The sequence below is a fragment of the Haemaphysalis longicornis genome, unplaced genomic scaffold, assembly GCF_048455015.1.
Source record: "Haemaphysalis longicornis isolate Haplotype H1 unplaced genomic scaffold, Haemaphysalis longicornis Haplotype H1 scaffold_6, whole genome shotgun sequence".
Taxonomy (NCBI): Eukaryota; Metazoa; Arthropoda; class Arachnida; order Ixodida; family Ixodidae; genus Haemaphysalis; species Haemaphysalis longicornis.
The window spans coordinates 29,833,691-29,848,552 of NW_027526407.1; the positions used below are offsets into that span (position 1 = coordinate 29,833,691).

At 44.8% G+C, this 14,862-nt stretch overlaps 1 protein-coding gene across 3 annotated transcripts; it reads right to left on the bottom strand.

Annotated features, from left to right (window-relative positions):
- Positions 1–292: 292 nt before the first annotated feature.
- Positions 293–14,776, bottom strand: LOC144142426 (abscission/NoCut checkpoint regulator-like). 3 transcript variants are annotated; one of them, XM_077673930.1, is made up of 11 exons: positions 14,568–14,775; positions 12,024–12,142; positions 11,437–11,487; positions 10,275–10,396; positions 9,881–9,969; positions 8,426–8,596; positions 6,608–6,848; positions 5,433–5,500; positions 3,948–4,016; positions 3,051–3,148; positions 293–1,866 (listed from the first exon to the last, which is right to left on the bottom strand). In XM_077673930.1, exons 1-11 carry the CDS (start codon positions 14,613–14,615, stop codon positions 1,818–1,820), a joined length of 1,125 nt encoding a protein of 374 aa, XP_077530056.1. In that variant the 5' UTR covers positions 14,616–14,775; the 3' UTR covers positions 293–1,817. The 3 variants fall into 3 exon arrangements, 1 of the variants encoding a protein (XP_077530056.1); XR_013316984.1 differs by having other exon boundaries at positions 1,815–1,866; positions 3,953–4,016; positions 14,568–14,776; XR_013316983.1 differs by having other exon boundaries at positions 1,815–1,866; positions 3,944–4,016; positions 14,568–14,776.
- Positions 14,777–14,862: the final 86 nt, after the last annotated feature.

The following is a 14,862-nucleotide window of genomic DNA, read 5'->3' on the forward strand; positions in this document are numbered from 1 at the left end:
ATTTCATATCTTTTTATTAACCCTGTTTTTACCCCAGAACAGTTGCACTAAGAATGCGGTGCTGAGAATTAAATTTTGCACATGATACCTACTTTCCAGATTTGCAGTAGATTTCACTTCCCACTCCATTCTTTCAAAATGTTTTCCCTTCATTTAGTATTCAGAAAACAAGTGGGCTTGTTTCTGCCAATCCAGGATTGCGATTCCATAAGGTGGGCTGAGAAACCAAGCTACCAGCATGCAAAATCCACGTTCCGTGTAGACACACTCATAGACACAAACCACGCTGCAGTCAACATAAGGTATTTATTATGAATATAGGTTGCGTTTATTTTTGTTTTCATAAATACTACTGTTTGGAATTCGGGTTTGCTATATGACTGTGGCCAAAAGTCGAATCGTGTTTCACAGCAGCAAACAAAGTTCACAGCAGTGCACATTCTTTGTTTCAACAGTCAGTTACAGCTGTGTGGATCAGTTATGGCTGGGAGGACATGCCATAGGCCACTGTTGAGAATAAACTTCAAATCAAGAACAAATCAAGCACAGGCAGTGAAGCCTCTAAGAGATCTAGAGATTCAGTCAAAGCAGTCGAACATTTGTGACCCCTACAAGCGTTTCAACAAGGTTCTGTTGTTCAATCTTTCGTCCACTTTTCTAAAGATGAGAGCTTGGATGCATTTGAATGATTCTTTATTTCCAAAAGGTTCTGATTTATATGGCATTGACCCATAATCTGCTCAACTTATATTCACAGTCAGTAACATCAGTTGCACTTGTCTACCCGCTTCATTCTGCTGTGAATATGACTAAAGGCAGTCAGCAGCATAAGTTATTTAAAGAGGCCATGCAGAAAAACACACAAGTTTGGTTCATTCGAAAGATTGCTTTGTTAGAATCATGCTGAAACCACTTTGAACGCACACTTCGCTCGAAAGGACACATAAACATAGAAGTACTTATGCGTACTTCAGTTGGTACTGCGCGCACTATGTGTGTTTCAGCTGCACAGCAGTGCGGCGCTTTGGGGTTGTCTCAGAGGACACTGGCCGTCTGGCGTAACCAACGGTGTCTTACGTGACAATATTTTCCAAACGAACATCATGTTTCGCAGAACGATTATTTTCTACCTTATCAAAAACAAGCCAGGTACAAATACCCTTGAAAACAAAAGCAAAGCCAGAAAGCGGCACGCCGCGGTATGGTGGCACCATCTAGGTTGACTAATGGTAAACAACGCTTCGCGTCAGCTTGTGATGTCATTGCAGACATGAAAATACGTGATTTGGCGGGAGAAGCAAAATTTTAACCTAAATTCATTAATTTCTCAGTGAATAAAGCATCGTTTGCTTCCGGACAACCGCTGCGGGCACTATAGAACACGATGTCTTTCGAATAAAACACACTTTTATTCTGTCTGCATGGCCTCTTTAAGCATAATTTATGCACAAAGTACAATTTTGCCCTTTCTTTTTGGCTTGGTCAGAGATGCAACAGAAAACAGTTGAGTAAGCTGTTATAACTAAATTAATTTTGCAATCGTTTTATGAAGCAATTTGAACGGCACGCTTATGATAGCACAACCATATAGTGTTTAAAAAATTCCACAGGTTGACTGCAAATTACATCTCCACAACAGACAACAAACGTAGCAGCTATGACAACGGGCTTGACCATATACAAAGCGTAGAGATTGGAAATTTGACAAAAGCATGACTTAGAGACTCTGGTGCACTGGCAGCAAGGCCGTTGGAAAGGCAATTTTCTAGCCATGCTAGCAAGGCAGCTGCAGCGTAGAAGCTATGGCGCCCGTCTTCTTATTTGGTCAGCAGCGTTGTTTTGTGAGGCTCGGAGTCGTGGAATTCTCTGGTGGGAATTGGAGGAAAAAAGAAAGAAAAGGAAGGCGCCCATAACTACCACATATCAAATATAATTAACAAATATTAAATGTGTGCGAGATGTGAACACTAAGCCGTCTGTGGCATCGCAATTTACAAAAGAATGATCATAATTGTTCTGAAACAAGTGGAATTTTTTTTCTTTTTGCGAAGTTGTGAGAACACTTTGCCTTGCTCAGCATGATGCACGTTTCAACATTGCTGGGTGTCCTTCAATTCCTGTGATTCTTAGGCAAAGTGGTGCCAGCTATGTTTCCCGCAGAGCACTAAGTTCCTGCATCTAGTTTTTACAAGTAGCAGCAGTATGTACAAAGCTATTTCAGAAAATTATGACACCTACTGATTCGTCTCTAACATACCCGGCACTGATCCAAATGCAAGGAGATAGTTGATACCACCTTCAATTAAAGTTAAACACTTCCCAAAAGGATTGTTAACTTTGTGATTAGAATACAATTTCTTTGGCATGACTTTGTCCGGCACAAATTGAACATTTCGTATTACTAATGTTATCGCTAATTTTGCTGGAGTTTATTTTGTACAAGCCTTTGAGGAAGTGGTATCAGTGCCACTGTTTCCACAACCACTTGCAATGACAAAGGTGGACACATCAGCAATAATAAGCACAAACAGGGGCTTAGTCAAGCCACAAAAACTTTCACAGTAGATAAAAAGAAACAAGCAGCAGAAGAACCCGAACAAATAACCAAGAAAAAATTTCAGAACCAAGGTTTTCAGCTTGCATCCCATCCACAAGAGGTTTGACCAGCACGCACGCATGCAACCACCAATTTCATAATGCCCTCGAAACAACTATGGTGTGTCACAATCAGAATATTCAACTTGGGGCCTCTTGTCAGTGTAGAGAGTTGCCTCTGCTGCCTGAAACCCCCAGGAAGCCAGCTGACAAGTGAAATTAGAAGCTCCAAATGTTGCGACCCAAAAAACTCACGGAAATTTTCTCGGTTGCGCTGAAATGTGGAACGGCATCACACTAGTACCCCTTTCGAAAGCCCTTACAAGCATAAATTCATAGCCACACACCCTTGGGAGAATAAAAAGATAAAATCACTGCCCAAACATTCTTCCACTTTCGCCACTCCACCAAAAATTAACAACCAGGTTCCCAGTGACGCATTGCACGACACTCACTTGAAGCACCGGCGACAGTAGAGGTCATCGGAGCACCCGTGGCAGCGTAAATATGCATCCTCGTTGCAGATAACACACCACGGGAGCTCCTCAGCTCCCTGCACGCACGCAAGCACAATCAATCAATCAATTAATCACTGCTTTAATCACAAGCATACGTACAAGAAGACGGGAAGAGCTCAGCGCGAGAGGTTTTAGCAAACAGCTTTAGCAGAGGTAAACATTTGATGGAGATCTGTCTGGTTGGGAAGCTACGACTCAGGAATGTACTAATTACACACTCCAACCAAGAGTACAAAGATGGAGAACTCAACATATCAGAACCAGCTTGGTTCCTTTCTCAGGGGTGACTGGGGCCATGCTGCCGTGGCGTATTACAGTCAGCGTGGTCAGTCTCTTACAAAGTTATTCACTTTGCAAGTTTCCCTTTGTGGAAATGTAGCAAAGCTAGTCACTTTGTGATGCTTTGGAAGCAAGCTGGTTCCAAAACATCGGGTTCTCAATCTATTGTACCTTTGCTTGGAGTGCGTAATTATATTTCTCAGTTTTAGCAGAGGTTTTAGCAAAATAATAATAATAATAATAATGATGATGATGATGATGCATTGCAGCACAGTTTAAAAATTAAAACATCTTTCAGCAAAGCCAACTTTTATCTTTGTATCATTTGTAACCTCAAGAAAAATGAAATGTTTTAGAACAGTAATGAGCACTGCAAATGGAATTCAATAGCAAACGCTGTTCACGAAGCATTCACAGCTCCAAACACCCATGCGAAGTCTTGAATTCCGCCTCCCCTAAAGCTTGAGGTATGCGGCCAAAATTGACGCGAATCAAATCGACCGCTCTGGATGTTTGAAAGAAGAACTGCGGCCACATATGGTGCTCCTCACCAACCTCACCATCCTCGTCCAAGCCGAGCTCGTGCAGTTCCTCGGCCTCCTCCTGCCTTGCCTCCTCGAGGACCTGGGTCAGTCAGGGCAGCAGAGAACGAGAAGGAGAAGAAAAAGATTGCAGGCTTGAATGCAGGCGCAAGCGTCGCATTTACAACAGCAACAAGAGCTAACAAGTACACATGGCTTGTAAAAAAAATTTCTGGAACTGGGAATTTTATTCTAGTATACACGCCATCTTGCTCACAATCGAATGGCAAAGAAAAAAAAAAAGTCCCGGGCCATCTCCACTAACTTGAAACCTGGGGAGGGGAGAAGCATGCAGTGTATAAGTGCATTCTTGGTGTTTTTGCCCACGGAGATGAAACTGATGTTGGGTAGAGGTATACAGCTTTGACGTAAAAGTCTCGCGTCTTTGAAGCACGAAGCGTTCTAGCGTGAGGCGTAAACGAGTTTCCCGGTGTTTTAGTGCTGTGACTACATAAGGCAACGATAACGACGACGACGACAGGAGACGCCAACAGCCCCAGCCCCTAACGGGCTTCGCTTCGCCCCTAAAACATTCCGAGTTCTCACATTTATTTTGCTTAACAGCAAACTCGAAGAAAAAAAAAAGAACAAAGACCCACTTCAAGACATCCAAGGAATGAACAAAAGGCCAACTCCTCCACAACAGGTTCACCTGAAATAGCATGTGGCCCTGTGATTACGTACAATATAAAGCTGGACTACCTGGTTGGCGTTGCGTTTGTGATGGGGGATTTCAATGATGGTTGGATTTTTATGGCACAAGGTCACCTGGGGCAAAGAGCACCAAACAGAAATGGTTTAAGAAAGAAAAAAAAATGAAAAGGTAGGTACTAAAGCCCATAAGCTAGAATAAATGTAAAATGAATTAAAGGCAATGTTTGTAGCTGGTGTAGAGAGCCAGTTTTTGGTTATGCACGATAAGAAATGGGGTTTAAAAAATTCACTTCTGATAAGTACTCACACACTTAATAGACACCATGAGGTTGTCACCCAGAAACAACGAAAGGAAAATGGATTGCCTTTATGTTGGTGAAATAAAGATGCGAAATGTTACAAAAGGTGGAAGAAGAGTATATCAAAATAAACTAGCTTCCAGCAGAAAGCCAGTTCACTCAGGTTGGACAACAGCCTCTGTTGTGAACCTAGGATGCAAATTACCTAAACTTTTTACCTCTAGAGTCACTGACAGTCAACTCGCTCTAATATCTCTACAAAACTGTCCAGTTTCTATCAAGCAACAGCAGCCCGCTTGGCCTCCATTGCGTCCAGAAGTGGAACAAGCTGCATTAGCCTAGAATGACCAACTACAAAAATTTCTGGGAAGGCAACACTTGGCAAATAACCATAGGCAGAAACCGGACAGACATAGAAAGTCCCAAACACTGACACTCACGTACACACGATAATATTGGAAAGAAAGAGATAAAGAAAGCAAAGAAGAAAGTGGTGGCTTTCTTACCCGAGCCACAACAGCATCTGCTTCGGCACTGTCGTCAGAGTCAGAGCCCTCGTCCCGAGTCTTTTTGCCTGGAATCAGGAAATAATTTTCATCATTCCCGCAATGCCAAAACATACAAGTGAAAGAAACCTCAGTGAATGCACAAGGAGCCAGCTGGAGAAGCAAGGCAGCAGAACACAGCAAGAAGTAATGTATACACACTTACGTTCTACAGCGAGTAACAGTCACAGCAACAAGCACTGTTCCTTCAGTTAGTGGTTCCAAAACTGAATGAAAATTATGGCATGCTCGACAATACTGTAATGATTTGCAGAAATGACAGCTAGTTACATGTGTAAACTGTGGCCAAATCAGGAATGCAATATTGTGAAAACACGGAAATTTGTACAGTGTCCCTTCTGCAAAGGAATAAATTAATATGCGCTAAAGAACATCATGGCAGGATGGCTGTTCTAAAAGGTGCGCGTCTGTTGAATGCGAAAACAAAATGTGCAGCAGTTTGAGCACGACGACCCTAACTCGTTTAGGGTTGACTCGGAAGAGCTATTAGGTGCTAAGCGAAATGTCGAACTGCTGTCGGACACGACACCACATTCCGCCATCAACCTGTGCACTTTTATTGTGTTGAACCGCAGCCACCGACAACGTCGGTTGGACCAACTACCTAAAAAAAAAAAAAATGCATGCTGTGCAGCGAAGTCGAAAGATGCATGTGCCTTTCAGCAAACCAAACTTTTAGTTTTGTATTATTTGTAGCAGTTTTTGTAAATAAAGAAATGAATAAATAAATAAAAGAGCATTACTTTGGGACAGTAAGAGTGCACTGTGTAAAAAAAAATGACAAAAAAAAAAAAAAAAACCTGAGGTTATAACCTGACTGTAACCACACCTGTAGCGCAAAAATGGCTTTTTTGCACGAAGTTCACCCATTGAATCCTCCTGGGTTGCATGTGTGCAACTTACCGCGGCATGGAGTGTGCTCCAACTTTTTATGCACGTTGACAAACGAGGATAAGGAAATGAACTCAACAGTGCTCGTGTGAAGCCCTCCTGCAACCAGCTTATAACAGCCGGTATTGTCTCCTGTTCACTACTCTCTGTGGTTGATCAGCCTTTCGCAGCCAGGTAAGGCAAGTGCGTGACAGAAAAAAAAGTCAAAACCAGCCCAGCCTCACTCTTCTTCTTGGCCTTGATCTTGCCGAGCTCCTCCATGAGTTCCTTGTCATTCTGTAGCTCCTGAAGGCCCGTTCTCGCCGCCACCGTTGCCGCCTTGATTTCCTGGCCAAGAAGCCGTGCCACCTCGTCGACGGGTGGCTCCTGCTTGGCTTTGGCTTCTGGTGCGGATTGGTCGAGCTGGGCCAGTCTCATCGCTTCCGCCTCACCCAGCTCGTCCGGGCTGGCCTCCTTATTCCCTCCCTGGGTGCGGAAAGGGGGCAGTGGGAGTTACTGTATTGTTGCACATATAACCCGCACTAGTCTCTGAAACATCTTAGATAAAGTTGGCAAGCAAGTAATACCCTGCTGCACGGGCATTTTGAAGGCCTTTGAGAAATAAATATCATTTGATTCAGATGCCACCTTCGAGCTGTTACACGACGTTTTTCAATGGCATTGGGTGCAAATGCTATTTGAGCCAAAGCAGCACCATCAACGACCATTCAGTTTCTTAAAGGCCTGTGAAACGAGAAAGGCTGTACTCTTGGATGCAGTTATCTGCATGCAACTGTTACAAAAATAACTACTTACAAGTAAAACTTGGTTTTCAAAGGGCAAGCTATCAATAATTTGTCACTGGTTATTGTTTGCTATCAAACAATCTATGATTTTAAGGTAACTTGCTATTCTCGTTACCAGCAGTGAAAAAAAAAAAAAAAGTCTCATAAAACCCATTTTGCCCACTCCTTTCTCTGCATGTATCGTACATACTTGTGTACATTAGAACCAATTTCATCACTCACAACGGTGTTTTTGACCGAAATTTCCTTTCAAATGTCTGCGTAGCAGGGGTATACTAATTCAATAATTTCGCCTAAAAGAGCAGCTTCACTGCAATGTTCACATGCCTGGCAGATGTGCCTCTCTGGTAGCTTGGCAGATATGCCTTTCTGTACAGCAGTACAGTTCTTGGCATCATCTTCCTTGTTTTTGTTTGAAAAAAGGGGTGAACGCACTCTTTGTGTGTGGGTAAAAAAATGACGGTTGACAACCACTGTCATGTTCATCATCCAAGTAAAGTGACAATCACACAATACTCCCTTTTCATGAATACTGAAAGGTCGTACAACATTCAACACTGAGAAAGCGCCCAGTGCGCACTGTGGGGCTTAGTATGAGGGTGAGAAACCAAGCAAAAAATGCAACAATGCCCATGTGTCTAGATTTTGGTGCACGTTAAAGATCCCCAGGTGGCAAAAAACTATTCCAGAGCCCTTCACAATGCCTCATAGCCTTTTCAACTCCTCTCCAACCAGGTTTTTTTTTTTGCGCCTTTTTCTGCACAAATGGGATTTCCACATTTTCTGCTCACATAGCCACATAAAGATTCGATTTAGAATATGAAATTACTGCATTTTCACGTGTATAACCCGCACCAGAAATGCGAAAATTTCAGGGGTGAAGTAGAGGTGTAGATTATATGCAAGGTATGTCCCTTGGTGAAGCTTCACTGCAATGTGGATTGGGCCATTATGCCCGTGCAGCAGTAATAGCAAGTAAGCCACTGTTATCCCAGTGCTTATTTTGCCCACACAGCTCAACAAATACCAACCTGAAAAAATGTATGCGGCAAGTCATCTAGTTACGCAGTCAGCTAGGTAAGTTCTTTTGCATAAACAAATGTGTAATGTTGCTTGAGTAGTAGCTTTGTTCCATCCTTTTCATATACTATAAAATATGCGGGCAATACGGGGGGATTATAATTTTTTTTATTCGTCGACGGAAAGTGGGGGTGTGGGTTATATGCGCAAAAATACGGTAGATGGAAACCCACTGACCTGTGGGTCGGTGCCCTCGGTGGACTCCCTGCTGGTGTCGCGCAGTCGCTGCAGGCGGCGCTCCATCTCGTCGGTGGTGGCCTTGATGACCTGTTCGCGCCGCTTGTCGATGGCCACCCGCTGCATCGTCTGGACAAACAGGTCGTGGGCCGTCTCGGCGCTGGCGTACACCTGTCAACGAGAATTGGGCAGTTTCATGAGGTGCTTCGGCAAGTGCGACACGGGACTTTTTGCAAAGCACTGTCACTCCACTCACAGCAGGGGAGAAGAAAACTTCCCCATCTCTCCCTAAGGAAAGTCGATAGAAGCACAAAAGGTAAAAGTACGACCAACCTTTCTAATTGATCGTGAAACCTTCAAAGGTCAAAATTGCAAACGAACAACGAGTCCATGCGACGCTTTTTCACACACTATGTACTAAACACATCTACGAAAGATCTAAATGTACACTGACACGTGGCTTATGTGATAAAGGTGCGCTATTGTACTCCTCCTCCGTGATCAGTGCGTGTATTGTCTCATCTAGAACCATTCTTTGTTTGCAATTTTCCAGTAACCATTTTTTACAAGGTGGAAGCACGCTTTCACGCGCGCACCATGTGTCCAGGGATCTTATCATGGCTTTTCGGTCGACCAACCAGTCTATGGGGAAATGCATCATTTTTTTGATGGAACACCACCGGTCAAATTAAGAAAGCTTTTTCTTTAAAAATTAGGGTAAGTCATCTTTTTGAGAAATTGGTAAGGGCGCAGAATTACGGCAGAGAAGTATAACAAACCCTCCTTAGAAAACTCTTCGTCCAAGACCAGCTGTCGATATATATAATCCTGGTGGCCGCTTCATCAAATGTCACTGCTTTGGCCTATTTGAAGAATTGTAAGATGAGATTCAATGGTCTAACAACAAGATACAATTATCCGACAAAGAGTTCCCATTATCAGTAAGAAGAGCTAGGAGGTGTCATTGACAGCTTGTTTTCTAATGCCACAGCACTTACAGTACTACTGCTCCAACTTAGGATTGTCTGACACAGCTTATCTGCTCCACAGTTCAGAGCTGGATGGCCGGAATACCACTTTCCTGCCAGTTTCCTGCGGTTTGGAGTAGGATGCAAGACCAATGAAGGGACTGCTATACTTTACTTTGTGAAGGGGAGTTCTTAGTTGCCACTGGGATGGCTCTAACAAAGTTTCAATGGTCTGTGACAAAGCTACTCCAACCACTGCTCTTTCCAAACACATGAACAACATTCACCGAGCGGCATCACCACATCCGCTTGGCAATAGGCTTCGACTAAACATCGCACAATTCCTTGCCTATGCAGTGACACCTCTGGAATTGATTTTACATCTTACTCTCACGGGTAAGACTCTTTTGGTGGTGCCCTAGTGCTGCCTCTCAAACCAGCTGCAACAAAACGACTGAGCGGGCTGAAGTGACGCTTCAGCGCTTACCGTGATTGGCGTCTTCCGGTAGACAGAAACATCCACTTCTTTCAGCTTGGCCAGTCTCTCCTCAATGTCTGCCTGGATGGGAATGATGTCTGCAAAGCAAGGTTCAGTCACCCCAAAAAAGTGTCTAAACCAAAATCCGAGGCGAATTAAACGCACTATTAAAAAAAGATGAATTTGGGAACGCTCAAAGGGTTGTGTTTTCACCCACTGACAGAGCCTACAATGACCCTAAAGCCACAGCACTGGTTCCCGTTCTGTTGCTTTTCACAGAAAACTTTAGGCTTTGGTAACAAATGCACTGTTCCGTTACGAGCCTTCCAACATATCGTCAGCACGTATCGAAAGCGCAATAAACCGGGGCATGAGTAAAAATAAAAAAGTTAAACGTTCTCACCCTTGCTTTCCTGCTGTAGCTTCCTTAGGCGGCTCTCGATCTCTTCAATTTTGGGAGCGAAGCCATCACCAGGGTCTGCGGGATCCCTGCCCTGCGGCTGCTTGTTCAGCGCATCCATCCGCCTGCATTGGCCGAAGCGAGAGGACATTTCTCACCGCAGGATCACATGTGGCACTCGTAAATGTGTGTGCACTCACAAGTACTTGTACTCAAAGCCATAAGTGATCACATACTCATCGGTCTGTACTCACTGCTCACCAGCTTTTAGTCATACGGATTCGTGAGTAAAACTCGTGGTGAGTTAACTACGGCACAAAGGTTACATTCTGTGATCTTTTCTTTTCACATGATACAGGTGACAGCATGTGACCCATTTTTTTAAAGACGATAGTCTTTCTTGGGCTACTTAAAACCAGAAATTTTGGTCTGTCTGTATGTCTGTCTGTCTGTGACTTGATTCAGCCACCCGGCCAAAGTAAAACAAGGCCTGCGCAATAGTCTGATATAGTCACGGCTAAATCTACCCGTCTAAGTCCGGTGTAATGTTCATACTTGTCAACATTGTTGAAGAAGAACAAGACGTTATGCAAATATAAGACAACAAATTAATACAGAAGTGATATTTGCAGTGTTCCTGTATAAAAAATCAAACATGCTTCATTTTTGCGAAATTAAATACTTCATCAACTGCAGAAAAAAATTCACTCTGCCGTTGCCTGCTGTCAACTGTGCCACTATAGCTTATGGCGCCATTTTAAGAAATCAACCGGCAACAGTTACAAAAGGTTCCACTAGATAGGTCCACATTCTGCTTGGAACGCACGTGGAGTAGGGCAACGTGGTTCTATCAACGCTCAAGTAGGGCGCCTCGACTCATGCGAGTCTCCGCCATACGGCAACGTTGGCATTGAGACACCCGGCCTGAAGCAGTAGAACACGGTAAATTTAAAATAAATTAAGCAAAACTTTGGCGTTTTTACCTTGGGAAGAGCACGACACAAGAGGAACAACATGAGAGGTGAGCGGGAAAGTGAAGGGAGGCATTTACTTGGCAAAAATCGATAAAGACTGTCGTCTTTTGTCGACATTTGCAACGAAAGGAGCAGATATGCAGCCAATTTCTTTTTCTTTGCAATCAAATGTGTTTCACACAAGAACTCACTTTTGTAGCGCTTCAGGCGGTTCTCTTTGTTCAGTCTTGCCAGCAGCAGTTCTGAAATATTAAAGGGTTAAAGCCAGGTAAGAAAAGTGCACGCTCACCATCAAATAAAAAAGCAGCCTACTTTTTTTGTCAAAGGGCTAACGTTTGCGTTCACTAGGGTCTGTTTAGGCGGGCGGTTCAAACAGGAGCGCATGTTCTATAAGGAAATTTCGGCGTCTTATTTTCACAAGGTCACCATCATGAGGTGACTCCGATCAGCTGACAGACGCGCTGCGTTGCGGTTCCACAGGTGTATATGGCAATAAACCGAAACGTGCCAGGTGGCCAGAATGCGCGAAACTTCACTGAAGAGATATAATGCTAGCTCCGCTCACAAACACGTTGGCGTTGACGGCTTTTTTGAACCATCCAACAAGCAGTTCCCACATTCAGCGAACCAGAAAGCGAGCATAAACAACAAGGAAACAACTCCGAACAAGTTCGTGCTAATATCAAAACAGGAAGCATATTTCAGGACTAAACAGATCGAAAGTGAAAAGGGTTGCAGCAGACGAAGCGTGGATTGCTTAATAAACGGCCGCACATACCTGCCGAGCGCGTCAAAGCAGGTCTTGCACACTTTGCGTTCTTTCCCCAACTTCGGCACGAGGATCGTGGATTTCAGGCACTTTCCGCAATACGAGAACTGACAGTTTGGACACGAGTGCTGCAAGAGAAAGACGTGATCGATGAGAGACGGCGTCTGCACGACACTAATCAGCGCCTCGATTCCTCGGCGCCGCCGATAGCGGAAAAGAATACGCAGTGCCTATTCTGTGGACCAGTCCACAGGATAGTGTTCAGCTTTATTCTGTGGACCAGTCCACAGGATAGTGTTCAGCTTTATTCTGTGGACCAGACCACAGAATAATGTTCAGCTTTATCCTGTGGACCATTTGAGGCGGCGCTTGGCGGTGCTGTTCGGCGCGGTCGTGTCGTGCAAGATTTTTTTTTTTTTTTTTAGATACTTATTTCAGTTTCGTAACTGCGCCTTCCAGGGCGGGCGCTCCGGTCGCGTGTTGCGCGGTGTCGGCGGCAGCGTTGACGGTGTCCCCTCTTCCCCTCCCCAACGCACTGGGTTGTATGCAGGTGAGCTCCCTACTTCATGAGCTCAATAATATCCCCAGTGCACTTTCCTTTCCTTTCTTCCATCCAATCACTTCTCTCTCTCTGCTCTACAAGTTTCTTCTTTTCGCGTGTGAGAACCTTGCTTCTTGGTGAGCTCCCTACTGAGCTCAATAATATACCCAGTGCACTTTCCTTTCCTTTCTTCCATCCAATCACTTCTCTCTCTCTCTCTGGTTTACAAAAAACCCAGGCTATGAACCTAGCAACACATATTTTTGATGCCGATTTTGAACGTACTGCAACATTTTTTTAGCAAGCCTGCCCCGAAGTCAACTGAAGCCACGCCAAGCTTGTTGTTCTATAATAAACATTGCGACTACATATTACAAAGTTCGCGTGAGACAAATACGGCACAAACTGAGCGTCCTGTAGCGTTAAAACGGTCGGCATCATGTCATCGGGAGTTGAAGACGTTTCTTTGCCCGCCTAATTTTTGTGAACGTGAACTCGGCCGCATTTCGCCGCATCGTGGTCGTCGTGGTGTGGAACGTAGGGCTCGCCGCTTCGGAAGTTTTTGTTGATTTCGTGTGTTCTGTTATGCTGTGTACTAAATGCCTGACGACGACATTACGCTACCTGCATCGCTTGCTGTGCGTAAAGGGAATGCTGTTCTGATTAACGGAGTTGAAACCGTCGGGGAGGTATACAGAGGTATACAGCTTTGCTGTAAAAGTCTCTTGTCTTCGAAGCACGAAGCGTTCTAGCTCGAGGCGTAAAGGAGAGTCTCTGTTTTTTTCTTTTTTTTACTATGCTTTTTTTTCCTTCTTTATTGCATATAGAACAAACAGGCACGTGAATGACTACGACGCTGGTAAACTATCATGCACATCGAAAGAAGACAATTCTTCTAAAATTGGTAACCACGTAAGCTCCGGGCACTGCATATTAATTACGCGTTACGAAGCGCTCTAGCGCGAGGCGTAAACGAGTGTCCGGGTGTTGTAGCACCGTGACATGAGAGGACGATTACGACGACGGGAGATGCCAGCCCCAGCCCCTAAGCGGCTCGGCCCCTAAAAAGAAGTAGGTGCCGACAGAAGTAACTGGAGCATGGGAGCTGTGGCCGAACCGCATAGGAGCACCGTGTAGTTGCACCGGCGGTAAACGAAAGGGGCAGAACACGCATGCGCGCCTGCCGACGGTGATAGCATTAAGAATTTTTCAGTTTTTCTTCATTAGGCTGCTTGGTTTTATTAAAAGCTTTTTAGCAAGAGATTTCCTCCTCGTTCATTTTGTAAAAGACATAAGCATGTGCCCCATGCACAATGCATGTGCTCAGCCATCTCACAAGCGTCAGCTGCTTAAGTGGGCTGGGAAATTATATGTACTGTTCCTGTAAATAAAGATTCCTATTATTATTATCCACTCGTACAGCCGGCTGTGAGGTAGGTCGGGGCGCCAAGACAGCACATGAAAGAAAACAGCGTGTTTACGGAGTCACGAAACGTTTTCGTCCGCGGTCGTACAACCGAATGCACTGAAGAGGCAAAGTTCTCGCACAAGGGTTAAGACAAACGCAAGCGAAAAGAAGAAACTTGTAGAGCAGACACGCAACTACACACCGCAACTTAGAGCTCAGCGGACCGGCGCACGCCGTCAACGCAGCCGCCTAAAGTCCCTCCAACTCGCGACCAGAGCGCCCACCCGGGAGAGGCACAGTCGGCGCAGTTACGAAACTGAAATAGGTATCTAAAAAAAAAAAAAAAAATGTTGCACGACCGCGCCGAACAGCACCGCCAAGCGCCCCCTCAAATGGTCCACAGGATAAAGCTGAACATTATTCTGTGGTCTGGTCCACAGAATAAAGCTGAACACTATCCTGTGGACTGGTCCACAGAATAAAGCTGAACACTATCCTGTGGACTGGTCCACAGAATAGGCACTGCGAAAAGAATACGATCGCGGCTCGAAATCGGAGCCCCGGAAACCAGACAGCGCGACGAAAGCGGCATCGCCGCCCTTACCTCTCGATTGAGGAGCCCGAACTTTGAGCTGCAGCCCGTACACGACATTGGCGACGGACTCTACCGCGCGATTGCGCGACCACAACAGATGAATCACCCAGCGTGAAGACGAAACAAAAAACAGAGTAAGAAAAAGAAACAAAATCAATAATGAAGGCGTGGTTGTTACGGCGCGTTTCTGGGTGCGAGGGGGAAACAAAACACGCACGCATGGACGTACAGTACCCACCCAAGACGTGCCCCACGATTCAAGTATGTGCGTGGCTCCATGGTGCGTGGTAGCGTGCGTCCTCCA